The following is a 13275-nucleotide window of genomic DNA, read 5'->3' on the forward strand; positions in this document are numbered from 1 at the left end:
ATATTGTTTTTTTAAAAGACTATGTACAGCCTGATGGTACATAATAAAAACATGGCATTTTGTATACTTTCATGTCTGAAGTTCAGTAGGCGTTGTTGGTTGGTTTTTGTTTGTTTTCAGCACCTAAAAACGTAACACGGGTGCTATAATATTTGTGTGTCACTTTCCCCTTCGATGACAGGGACAACTGCTCTTTGTGTGCTATGAAATGAGGGATTGTGAGCCTCAGGCAGAAGATTCAGAAGTTGTCATAAGGAAAATACTTAAAAAACAAAACAAAACAACAAACTATAGGGAAAGCTGGTCTCTGGGCTTTCAGAGCGAGGGGCAGGGGTAGAGACCACCTCTCAGTGTCCAAGCCCACTCTTTTTTTGCCTGATCTGCAGATTCTCTGCTTTCTGACAAAGCCTGTGTGGTCCTCATCTGCTTTTTGTTTTGGTTTTAATATGACAAGTGCCTTTGAGTGGTGGCACCATGTTTTCCAGCCACTGCAGCTCTCTGAAATATCACTAAAGGGCCATCTGTCCCATGGGCAGTTAAGCTGAATAACAAGTGACCATCCTTCCTGTATTTTTATGTCTATATTTATTTTCTGCTCCTGGGGTATGGACAATGCTGGTTATGGCTTAGTGGGCCCTAAATGTGAATGGGAGAGAAAAATGAGTTCATGGACAGTGTGACTGTCCCCCTCTCCGTAGAGCCTTCTTGGAGCACACATCTCCAAGGGTGGTCCCCAGACCTTCTGAACAGGACATGTGTGTTGGGGCTCAGTCGTTTGGTTTTATCCAACCCCCCAGGTATTTCCAATGCCCTCTGGTATCTGAGCAGCTCGTGTCTGGGGACACTGTCCTCTTCATCGTGCGAAGGCGGCAGCCCTCACCCCTTGCAGTGGAGTTGCTGATGCTCACAGGGTGCTTGGAGACCCAGGAAGACCTGTTTCTCCAGCCAGCCCAGGGTGCTCTCAGCCTCTCTGTTGTATGTGTGGACGTGTGTCCCTGTTCAGTGCCTTTTATATCAACATAAGTTATTGAAAATCGCATGTAGTATTTTTTCCTATTTAGAAAATTGATTCATGTTTTAATAAGACAAAGAGATGACAGAAGAAAAAATTAAGTCTATTGCCCTAACAACCAGATGGGTCTGTACCACTTCCACATACACGTCCACCACACCTAGACGTGTCGTCACGAGCTCATCTTCTGCTTTGTCATTTTTACTAACTTTCATGCTGCTTCCCTTCTCTGCTGGCCCCTCTTTAAGTAACAACAATAGACATCTATTATGTGCCTTCTCCATACAAACCCAGCTTTGCACAAAGCACTTGTATTGGTGCATTAATCTTTATAACAATGGCATGACACAGGTTCTATTGTTAGCTTAATTTTTCCCTAAATAACTTGTCCATGATAACTCAGCTGGTGAGTGGCAGTTGTTCAAGGCCAAACTGGGCTTTTGGTTGCAAAGAACAGACCTCTGTTTTAAGCATTCTGCTACCTGATGGGTGTTGGGTTTTGTCCTGTTTGTGGTTACTATAAAATATGTATCTTAATGGGAGCATCTGCCCTTATTTCACATGATTAGGATAAAGAAAGAAGTGGAATTACTTGGTTTTACGTTTTCTTAAAAGACTCCAGTTGTCTTCCAGAAACTCAAACCAGCATTCTACGGATGTATATCATTGTCTATTTTCCTAAACTTTGCCAGTACTGGCAATTATTATTTTATAGAGCCTGGGTGATATGACTGGTGAATGGCATCTCCCCATTTTAATTTGCATTTCTCTAGTTACTAACAAGATCTCTCTTCTAATATCCTGTGTAGTGGCCACTTGTAAAAGTAAATTTTCTACACAGCTTTATTGGGTTATTATTACATACTGTAAAGTCACCTGTTACAGAGTGTTCAACTTGATAGTTTTTAGTAAGTCTATTTATAGAGTTGTGCAACCTTCAGAAGAGTCCAATTTTAGAACACTTTTATGATCCCATTGAGATTCATTGTACCCATTTCCAGGCATTGCCCATTCCTACCCTGAGCCCTAGGCGATCACTAATCTGTTTCCCGTGTCTATACACTTGTCCTTTCTGGGCATTTCATACAATTGGGATTGTAAAATAGGTGGTGTTTTATGACCAGCCTCTTTCACTTCACATACTATTTCTAAGGTTTATCCTTGTAATAAGTACCAATATCTTTTTTTTTTTGGCCGGGGCTGGGTTTGAACCCGCCACCTCCGGCATATGGGATCGGCACCCTACTCCTTGAGCCACAGGCGCTGCCCTGTAATAAGTACCAAGACGTCCTTACTTGTTGTGGATGAATTGCACGGATACGCTACTCTCCATCTTTTCATCAGTTAATGGGTATTTGGATTATGTTGACTTTTTGAGCATGATGAATACAGACACTGATTAACGTACAAGATTTTATGCAGATATAGGCAATATTTTCATTTTTCCTGGGCACGTGTTATCCCCAGGAGTGGAATTTCTGGCCTCTATGGTGATTGTGTTTAACGTTCTGTGCTAACACCACCATGCTTTCCAAGGCAGCTTGCCATTTTACTTTCCCATCACCTCAGTATAAGGCTTCCAACGTCCTCGTATCCTTACCAACACTCGTTAATGTCTGTCTTTTGGATTGAATCTATCCTAGTGGTTGTGAAGTGCAAAACGACGCTTTAAAACATCATTTTTAAAAAGGAGATGTTGGTCCATGTGATGGGGCTTTGTCTGACATGCCGGTGGCATTTAATGACCTTATGTCCTGGTACCGTCTTGGATCATTTTGCTGTGTGTCTCTAAATTATTTCACGTGTGTTTTTCCTCTTAGCAAAATGTTCACTGAATTCATCCTGAACGTCCCCACGGGTTTGCTCACCATTCAGAAGCTCTACTGCCTGATCGAAATCGTTCACAGCGACCTCTTCACACAGCACGGTGAGCCTAAGAATCATTAAATGGCCACATTGTATATTCTCTGTAGACCTTGGTCCTTCTGAATTCCCTCCTCATTGCCAAAAGGAGCAGAGGTCGCAACCAATTAAAACTGCTCCATTACAGACAGGAAGATTTAGCTCTTACAAGGGAAGGGGAATTCAGGAGTAATAGATCATTGGGTAATGAAGGCAGAAAGCTCCTGGCTTGTAATTTAGGTGTACATGGAAGCCCCAGGGTAATCAGCATACATTGTAGCCTTTAAAATGTGTGATTGTCTATCCTGGGGAGGCAATCACTTGCCAGCATTGAGATGATTGCAAAGAAAAAAAACTCAAGTTTTCTTTAAATTGAGAAGTAATAGTTCTCTCTCATGCTGAACTTAGCGTCCTTTGACAGGGTTTCTTCAAACCTGGCTCAAAGTAGTAAGAATTTTCACAATTCTTCAACTCAGTCGCCACGAGAAATACCTTATATTCCCACAGGTTATCTCCCCGCCCTGTTTTATTAATCATTTCCTTTCTATTTGGACAGATTGAATTAATATTTTACACTTGTCAGGCAGTTTTATTGAAAGCTTAAAACCTCTGCATAATTTTGCAACCTTCCTCATTTATTTGAGGCAAATGTGAAGCCTGTTGATTGACACTCTGACGGGAGGCGCAGATTTATTCCGTTCCATTTGTGTCCAGACCTTTGGCTGTTCCATTCGTCTTCTTTTGTCCTTCTATGTGGCGGTGTTTGCAATTCCGCTGAGCTGTTTCAAGGATGGAGCTGCCCAGGCAATGGGATGTGTGTATATCGTCAGATGAAGGGACTCACCGCGCTTCCAGCTGAGTCCTTTGTGCCTGCTGGGCTGCCAAACCCTGTGTTTTCCTGCTGGTTTAATGCGCTTTCTTGATTTAACTTTATAAAATGCAGTGGAGTCAACACTTGTTGCCAAAGCTTGTTATGTTGAGAGGAAATGTTAAGACTTCATTTGGGTAGGTGCGTTCTTCTGGAGAAGAAAGATCAAACCAAGACGTGGGTAGCTTTCTGCAGATCTGTCTCTGAGTCTGAAGCCCATTTCCCACGTTCTTAAGAAAAAGTCAGTTCTTGCCATTGTTGGGGCCTCAAAGCCACATGAGTCTCCACTGAGCCAGTGACCCTGACCATCTTTGTTTCTGGCTCTCACTGCAGAGCTGGGTCTTGAGTTGGCCACTCTACAGGTGTCTTTGGAAGCTTGGGGACACCAGAGGGCTTCAGAAGACGCAGACAATAGAGGTGTGTTTGTGGGAACCCCATTTCAGTGTTTCCTGCTTCATTAACTAGACTTCATAGCAGAGCAGATAAAATACCCTGAAAGTTTTATATCTGGGTCTCACTGGGGAGGTTGCTGATGTCTCTTCTTGCACTCATCCCAAGACACACACCCCCTCAACATACACCATCACCACCACTACCACCATCAGTATCTTCCCCATGTTAACAACTCTTAATGAGTGTCATTTGTCAGTGAATAACAGTTGTCAATGAACTGTGCTTGGGTGTTGATATTCTGAAGACCTTCTTGAGGACTTTCGTACACATCTTTCAAAATTTCTATTACAAAACTCTATTTTGTATGTCACTTACTTCTGAATGAGGACTTAAGACATAAAAAGTTCTATGAAAAATATTTAACACAAACTTTTTTTGGAGGGGAGGTTCTTATTCTGTCACCCAGAATAGAGAGTACTGGTCCATGATACTCATACTGCAACTTCACCTCCTGGGTTCAAGTGATCCTCCTGCCTTGGCCTCCCCGGTACCTGGGACTATAGGCATGTGACACCATACCTAGCTAAACACAAATTTTTTAAACAAAATTAAAAAAATTATTTTGGGTTAGTATGAGGGTCCATACAGTTAAGTTACATCATTTGGGTTTGTAAGGTAAAGTCGAATGCTGAGGTGGTAGTTGTGTGTTTTTCACCCAAGAAGTGTGCCATATTTCCCTACTTTGTACTTAATAGGTGGGAATTTACCAAAACCCCTTTCCCCTTCTTGAATTTAATTGTATTTTTCTCTCATGTGGGTCTATAGTTGTTGATCTACTAATTTTAGATTATAAGTGAGTACATTAGATGGTTGCTTTTCCATTCTTGAGATATTTTACTTAGGAGAGCATTCTCTAAATCCATCCAGATAAATATAGAAGATGCAAAGTCTCCATCTTTTTCTGGTTGAGTAGTATTCCATGGTATACATATACCACAGTTTATGGGTCCATTCAAGGATTCATGGCACTTGGGTTGTTTCCACATATTTGCAGCTGTGAATTGAGCTGCTATAATTGTTTGAGGACAAATATCCTTATGGTAAAGTGATTATTTTTCTTCTGGATCTATACCTAATAATGGGATTGTGGGAATAAAGGGGAGGCCTACTTTTAGGTTTTTGAATATTCTTCCAGCTTCTTTCCAGAAAGTTTCTACTAGTTTGCCATCCTATCAACAATGCGTAAGTATCTCTCTCTCTACCCACACCAGCGTCTGCAGCTGTGAGACCTTGGGATGTGGGTTCTTCTCCCTGTGTTAGCTGCTACCTGAAAGTGGTTTTGATTTGTATTTCTCTGATGATTAGGGATGATGAGCCTTTTTTCTTGTGTTTGTTGGCCATTTGTTTTTTGCGGAAAAGGTTCTGTTCATATCGCTTGCCATTGGTTGATAAGGTTATTTGCTCTTTTTTGTTGGTTTGCTTGAGTTCTCTGTATCTTCTGGTCACTAGCCTTTTGTATGGTTTGTAACATGCAAATTATCTTTTTCCATTCTGAAGGTCGTCTTTTCTTGGTTGTGTCCTTAGTTCTACAGAAATTTTTTAATCTGAACAGGTTTCATTTATTTACTTTTGTTATTTCTGTAGTTGCCAGTGGGGTTTTTCTCCATGAAGTCTTTCCTAAGGTTGATAGATGTATGATATTTCAAGGAAAAATATTTTTCTGTTGAAACTTGCTCATTACTTTAGCTAGTAGAAAGCTTGAAGGAAATTTGCTATTTATGGTTGGTGACTATGTTCACCCAGGTGTTTGTCATTGTATTTCTTTTTGTCTGTACTATACCCCATTTCTGTTTTTACTTATGGTCTGAACACCTTTTATCTTAGACTTCCTTAAGTCCTGTGTTGGAAGTATGCAGCATGTAAGTAAATACTTAGCTTTGGTTAATAAAGGAGCTACCAGGTAATGTAATATTTTGAAATAACCTACCTTCTTTTTAAACACAAAGTTAGAATTTTGACCTTAATAGTAAGTTGTACCCGACGTAGTGCGATTGTATGAAATACATGAATCCGAAATTATGATGGGCTAAGGGAGCCCAAATTAGCCTGAAGCTCTGTGTCTCATAGGCAGCTGCAGCATTGCCCCATCCGTAGAAGTTGTCTGAGCCGTAATTGGCAGTCCAAATGTGCTTGTGAACTCTTAGTGGTTGCCTGGAGCATTTCAGAATGCTTTGGCCAATGTGAAAAGAGCCCCACTTACAGGCTTTGGGTTTTAAGAGTCTTTCTGGATAAGGATAACAAAGATGGCCTCAATTTTTTCTCATCTTCAAGCTCTCTGCTTTTTCAGAGCAGCCAGCAGCAGCCTTACACTTCCCAGTAGGGAAAGATTTATCAGCAGAGATCTTCCGGTTGGGCTGTTCTTACAAAAGATGCCATTACTTTTGCAAAATCCTCTGTGCCACCTTTGGTATAAATATTTAAAGCCAAACCATTTTTGGGTGAGATATGAGGGCCACGATTCTATGCTTTCTTCCATTCTTATTAATTTGTAGAAAATGTAGTTGTCTTCATCCTGTTTCCTGATCCTAATAGAATCTGTCAGATTAACTCTCCATGTGCCCAGATTTTTAGAACTCGATACAACTAGACGTAGGTGCATGTGCTGCTGACCAGCCCCTGATAAGTATCCTCTTAGGGATGTGGTTGGGATGAATTGTGCAGGTGCTCTGGGGTCCTCCGTAGGACCCCCAGGCAAAAGTGAGGTTCCCAAGTCCATGCGTCCCAGCATGTGTTACCTCTATCTCTAGAAGAGACACACAATTACTTTGCTCTAAAACATCGCTTTTTGTCTCTCCTTGATATCAGGGACATTCTGTAGCTTCTAGAGTCTCAATTCACTGGAAAGGACAAGTTGATCAGTTTGCAAGAGGCTGGCAGCGCATTCTCTTGCTGGAATCCCTCCTCTGCAGCACATCCCTCCTGGTCTGGGTCCAGTGCCTTGGTCATTTCCAGGCTTGTTTTCCTCATTTCTCTCTCTTTGAGGTCATGAAAATTGAAGATGTATCTGTCTGAGTTTCTTGGGCTACAATCTTTGCTTTTACCCAGGGGATTAGAAGATGCCTTTCCACATCCAGGGCGAGATCCCACAGGGTAGATTAGCTTGACTCAGCCACCAATTCAAATGCTGATCTCTTCTGGAAGCATCCTCAGAGACACATAGGAAATAATGTTTAACCAGCTGTCTGGGCATCCAGTGGGCAGTCCTTAGACTTAAAATTAAGCATCGTGGACAGCTTCCCGAGGGAGACACTTTGATCACTCTGCATGAAATACTCCCATGCACTTCACCTCCTGGCTCCTTGTGGCACCGTCCCAGCCCATGAAGATACTGCATGTCTATACTTGTTTATTTGCTTATAATTTGTGGTGCTTCCTTAGAAGATGAGATCCCTGGGCGGGACCTTGTTGGTCTTGTTCTCTTGCTGGCACCTGAGCATGCACAGATGTTCCCGACCAGCTCTTTGTTTCCCAGGAGGAGGGAGCGTGACCAGCTGCACACCCACAGTTCACTGGGTCCAAGGGAGGTGAAGTTTCAGGTTCACATGGGGAGAATGGCAGTCTCTCCTGGTCTTGGCTCTTAATGGATTCTTCTTGGGGGTTGAAGATGCCTGGAAGGAAGAGTAACCAGGACAGATGGGTGAGGAGGACCCTTGAAGACTTGAGGTTTGGAGGCTCATGTGTGGGCAGTTTTATAGAATCAAGATCGTCTTGTGTTTGCCTCTGATTTAATGATTCTTCAGTTTTCTACAAATGCGGTGGGGGGACACAGTTCCACCCTAACTCTGGATTTAAGATCTCTTTTTATTATTATAAAATCGTGGGGAATTTGATATACAGAAGAGTAGAGAGAAGAATGTAATGCCCGCCCACATACCCATCTCTGAACTTCACAGATGATGGAGTCCTGGCCAAACTTTTTTATCCATGTGCCCCTCCCCCAGGTAGCCCAGCCATCGCAGCACCCTACTGGGGCGATAAACGTGTGGTGGTGATGCAGAGTGAATGACAATGTCCCTGGAGAGGCGGCGTGCAGAGGGGCTGGTCCCCGTTCTGTGTCGCCTCCAGCCTGCTCCGTGCTGAGGTGAAGGGCTCTGACTTGTTAGCATGCCATACACGAGAGGCACTGAATGGGCCGTGATGGCTTCTAAGCGTTGTCTCGTGATGTGACTTGACTGCTTGAAAGCCGGTTAAATAGATTATGTGCTTCACAAAAAGATGACTTGCATATAATCTGTAGTGTGGAGTGAGCAGATTTTCAAAGCGAGATACAAAGAGAAGGAAAGGTCAGAGCTTCCTAAGTTGTGCATTGGTAGCTTTGTTCCCATGCTCTTATATTGTGGATCACATATCTGACAAAAGCTGTGCAAAGCGAGGCTTAAATCTATTACAGAAATGAAAAGTTTCCATTCTAATTAAATCAAACACTGGAACGCCGAGGGTTAGGATTTATGTCCACAAAACTGTTTAACATTAATGTTATAGAAATTGGAATAAGGTGACTCAACCTGAGCTGGCATAACTTCTGAATTAGTAAATAGCGCTGGCCACACTTGCTGGAAGCCTTCGTGGAGGTGGGCACCCCTGGGGACCAGGCACTCCCACCCACCAGTCTCTTTTCATGGTTCTGAATCTGAGACCTTTGGGAACCTCATTCTGACAAACCCTGGATCTTTTCTCCACCCCACCCCACCCCCATAATGGACGGATTTTCTTTAGAGCCTACTGTGTACTTAATGATCGTGTCTGACATTTGTTTGTTTTGGAGGAGAACGTAAGATTTGAAGAGTAACGTGAGTGGAAGACTGGCCCTTTCTGGTCTTGTGAGTAGTTTAATGCTTTAGATCAGTGGTTCTCAATCTTCCTAATGTCACGGCCTCTAATACAGTTCCTGTGGGTCGCGGCCCACAGGCTGAGGACCATCGCTTTCGATGGATTCCTTTTTTGTAAGCCTTCTATTTTTTGGCACCCCTCTGTGGTTCTTTGGCTCTATTCTGGTTTTTGTTGTTATTTTCCTGTGGTTGGAATATAGCAGTGAGCAAGGGTGGGAACCAGGCCATTCTTACACTTGTGTCCTGGCCCTCCTGCGTCTCCACAGCAAGAAGGCTGCTTTCAGGCAGCGGTTACCAGCCTTTTCAAACTTCATTTGTGTTCCATTCTTTGAACAATTCAGAGCTGCTTAAACATGTAGGTCTAGAGAGCATAAATTATTTTTCTCATTCTTAGCGTCAAGGTCAGTGATTCTTCTAGTTATCAAGCAGAGTAAAACTCCCCTTTTTAATGGTAGAAACATTAGTTAAAGCAGCCCTTTGAAATACGAGGGCAAAGTCCTAGTTACCTATTGGGACTAGCTCTTAGGAAATTCTGAAGTCAGATTCCTACATGATCATCATGATTAGAGCCAAGATAGAAAATTTGTATCTCTAAAAATGACTCTTTTAGTCAATTGATTATGTTTTAAATCTTAGAAAAGAAAAGCTGCAAGTTCATTGTAGACCTGTATTATACGTTCTTAATGCCTTGATACGTACATAAATCAAAATAAACTCTCTGGTGCATCCCTACTGTGGAAATTAGAGATATATTTCTCTTCACTGCAAGGTTCTTAAACCCAGAGTGTAGTAGTTTTTGTTAACTAGATTGATGCTGTACATAAGGAAACTCTGGGGTTGAGGCCAATTTTTCCAGTCTCTTAATATACTACTAGTACAGCGTCCGGGAACACTTTAATTAGATAGTTGCACTGATGGTTTCTAATGAACGCTACCAGCTGTGAACCCTGAAGAGCGATTCTTTTAAATAATGGTGGACCATAAATATCATGTTCTTTTCTATTTTTTTGTCAGCTGCAAAACAACTTTTAATCTTTATCTGTAATACTGCGGCCTTTTCATCCCTCATTCTGTATATCATTTTATATCTCTCATGCTGTACATGTTTTTTGAAAAGACCTTTTCTTAAAACAGTGCATGTAGGATTTTAAATGGATGATTGAATCTAGGAAGGTGAACTCCATTTCAGTTTTTTAATGATACTCATTTCACTTCCTTCATAATTTATTGAACATCTACCACGTGCTCAGGACGCTTGGTAGTGCGTTTGTTAAGTCAAAGAATCTTCAATTAAAAAAAAAAGAAGTGAAAAAATAGCCGGGTGTTGTGGCGGGCGCCTGTGGTCCCAGCTGCTCGGGAGGCTGAGGCAGGAGAATCGCGTAAGCCCACGAGTTAGAGGTTGCTGTGAGCCGTGTGACGCCACAGCGCTCTACCTGAGGGCGGTACAGTGAGACTCTGTCTCTACAAAAAAAAAAAAAAGAAGTGGAGTTAGAAAAGAGTTATTATCACAATTTGCAGATAAGGACTGCAGAGTTAAGAAGCCCGAGTCTATAAGCAGAAACCCAGGCAGGGAGCTGTCCACCACGGTGGTGCTGACGGAGGAGCCGGCTTGTTATGAATCTATCATCTACTCTTTTCTTGAACTGTTTCGCACCTGCTACATGAGTAGTGCATTCTGGAACTTACCAAGATGCCTCCTTGATGTGCTTCCATCACCTGGAGAGTAGATTTCTTCCCACACAATCTTTCGTGGCATTTTACTCAAGTCTTTTAATTTTTTTTTTTTTGTGGTTTTTTGGCCGGGGCTGGGTCTGAACCCACCACCTCCGGCATGTGGGACTGGCGCCCTACTCCTTGAGCCACAGGTGCCACCCCGTCTTTTAATTTTTTTAAATCCACTTATAAATGAGACTCATTTGTGATTTTTTTTTTTCTCCATTGGCTCTTACTTCCTTTCTTTTGTTTAACAAACTATTTGTTCAGCAAACTTTTTGTTTATACAGTAGTCATGAAAATTTAACCTCTAGGTATCCAGACTCAACTATACAAATTACCTGCTCCCACTCCCTTCTGCCTGATAGCCCCCTGGTGTGGGCTCACCGTGAGCGGGACACTGTTTGATCACCTTCCCTTCCTCTGATCTTCCCTGTGCCACCAGTCGTCTCCAGACTTCTGAGACCCCTTTCCTTGCTCCCTCACCCCCCTCCATTGAAATTCTATGGCACTGGGTACCTCAAGGCTGACTCACAGATTCCTGCATGTCTGAGTATGTCTGCACTCAGCTCAGCAGCGCTGTGTACTGAGCAGAACACTTGAACAGGAGCTTTTTATGCCAGGGTGTGGTGGCTCACACTTGTAATCCAAGCACTTTGGGAAGTCTCGGAGAATCACTTGAGGCCAGGAGTTCAAGACCAGCCTGGGAAACACAATGAGACACAATCTCTAAAAAAGTAATTAAATAAATAATAACTAGTCTAGTGTGGTGGTTCATGTCTGTAGTCCTAGCTACTCAGTTGGCTGAGGCTGGGGGATCTCTTGTGCCCAGGAATTGGAGGCTGCAGTGACCCATGGTCATACGACTGTGCTCCAGCCTGGGTGACAGAGCAAGACTCTGTCTCAAAAAAAAGAAAAGAAAGAAAAAAAGAGAAGAAAAGAAGTGAAAACCAAAACAAATAAAAATAAGGTGCTGCTGGGCAGGTAGGAGTAGAAACACCGGGCAGAGCCTTTGTGTTGACTCCCTTTTATGGACTCGGAAACTAACATTCCAAAAGGGAAAAATGACCTCCCAGTGTTAGTTTATTCTTATGTCATTTTCAGGACTTGTGAGATTAAAATGATTCCTGGAAAAATTGCTTTGCATTTGATATAAGTATGTCTGAATCATACATGTTTATATACACATGCACTTACATGGGTCATTTATCCTGCAAAGCTCTAGCTTAGGAATCAAATGTCTACTTCTGGCTCTGCTGGCACTTAGCGGTGCAATCCTAATACCCCTTTGCTCAGGCTTCTGGGTCCTATATCTGCAAAATCTGGAGATAGATGGGTAGATCCTTTGATTCCGTCCAATGTTGGTATTTGTTGCTTGAACACTTGAATGGAGGGAGAAAACCACTTGAATGTTTTGAAACAAGTGGATAAGGATTCTTAGCTGCTTAGAAAATAAGATGATTATCTATAAAAGGTGAATAGCAAGCATCCCCCTCCTTTATATGACTCTTACTGTTTAATTCTTATTAAAAGTGGCATTTGGGATCTCAGTTCTGTGTAACATGCACAAGGTTATTAAATGTACTTTATGGATCATTTGTTTAATGTGACCAAACTAAAAATTAAGAAGCACATTACTCAGAGTTCATAAAAAAAATGAATGTTTTCAGTGGACAGATTCATTCTTGTATTTGCATCTTACTTTAATGTAGAGCTGTAATGGGGTTAGGGATGGATATTCTGCTTGGAATTTATAAGCTGATGATGCCTGTTGAATACCTTTTATAAAGATTAATATTTTTTACTCTGTACCCATTACCAGACCATTAATCATCCTGGCTTCGGCCCTCACAGCTGAGGATGAACAGATGTCGAATTATGTCTTTCAGTAATCATCATACATCACACTGGGAAAGGGGCCCTGAATGGGTGGCTGGTGGGGTCCTCACTGCCAAATCACACAGAGCCAGGCCTATCTGGCTGCTGGGGCCATGCTGCCTTTATTGCTCTGAACATGGCAGAGAAAACAGGACAACAGTGTCAGCTAATCTAGCTTCGCGTAGGTCACTGCTGTGCCTGGAATCAGCCCTGCCGGGCACTGGGTCCTAGAATCACATCCATGTGGTGAGGTGGCTGAGCGGACAGAGCTGTGGCCTGGACTCTGTGTACAGGGATGAACCTCCGTTCACGAAAGGGAGAAATTACACAAGCTCTTTAACATCTGCTTTCCAGCATGCTCTTAGACTGTGCTATCCAACAGGAATGGGATGTGAGCCGTGTGTGTAATTCAAAATTTGCTAGTTGCCGGATTATACAAAAGTACAGAGCAATTGGTGAAATTAATATTTGTAGTATATTTTATCTAAAGTATCATTACAATGTGGATTTACTCTAAAAATTACTAATACAGTGCATTCTTTTTTTTAACATGAAGTCTCTGAAATTTAGTGTGTATTTTACACTCACAGCACATCTCAATTTGGATGCTAATTTTTCAT

At 42.2% G+C, this 13275-nt stretch overlaps 1 protein-coding gene across 3 annotated transcripts in view; it reads left to right on the forward strand.

Annotated features, from left to right (window-relative positions):
• Window positions 1–13275, forward strand: part of DOCK1 (dedicator of cytokinesis 1) — a 510373-nt gene that overhangs the window by 174530 nt on the left and 322568 nt on the right. For all 3 annotated transcript variants that reach the window (XM_053584228.1, XM_053584229.1, XM_053584230.1), the window contains exon 25: window positions 2833–2939. In XM_053584228.1, the coding sequence (XP_053440203.1) occupies window positions 2833–2939 (107 nt within the window). The remainder of the gene's footprint in view (window positions 1–2832; window positions 2940–13275) is intronic.

Source organism: Nycticebus coucang, chromosome 3 (genome assembly GCF_027406575.1).
Source record: "Nycticebus coucang isolate mNycCou1 chromosome 3, mNycCou1.pri, whole genome shotgun sequence".
Classification (NCBI taxonomy): Eukaryota; Metazoa; Chordata; class Mammalia; order Primates; family Lorisidae; genus Nycticebus; species Nycticebus coucang.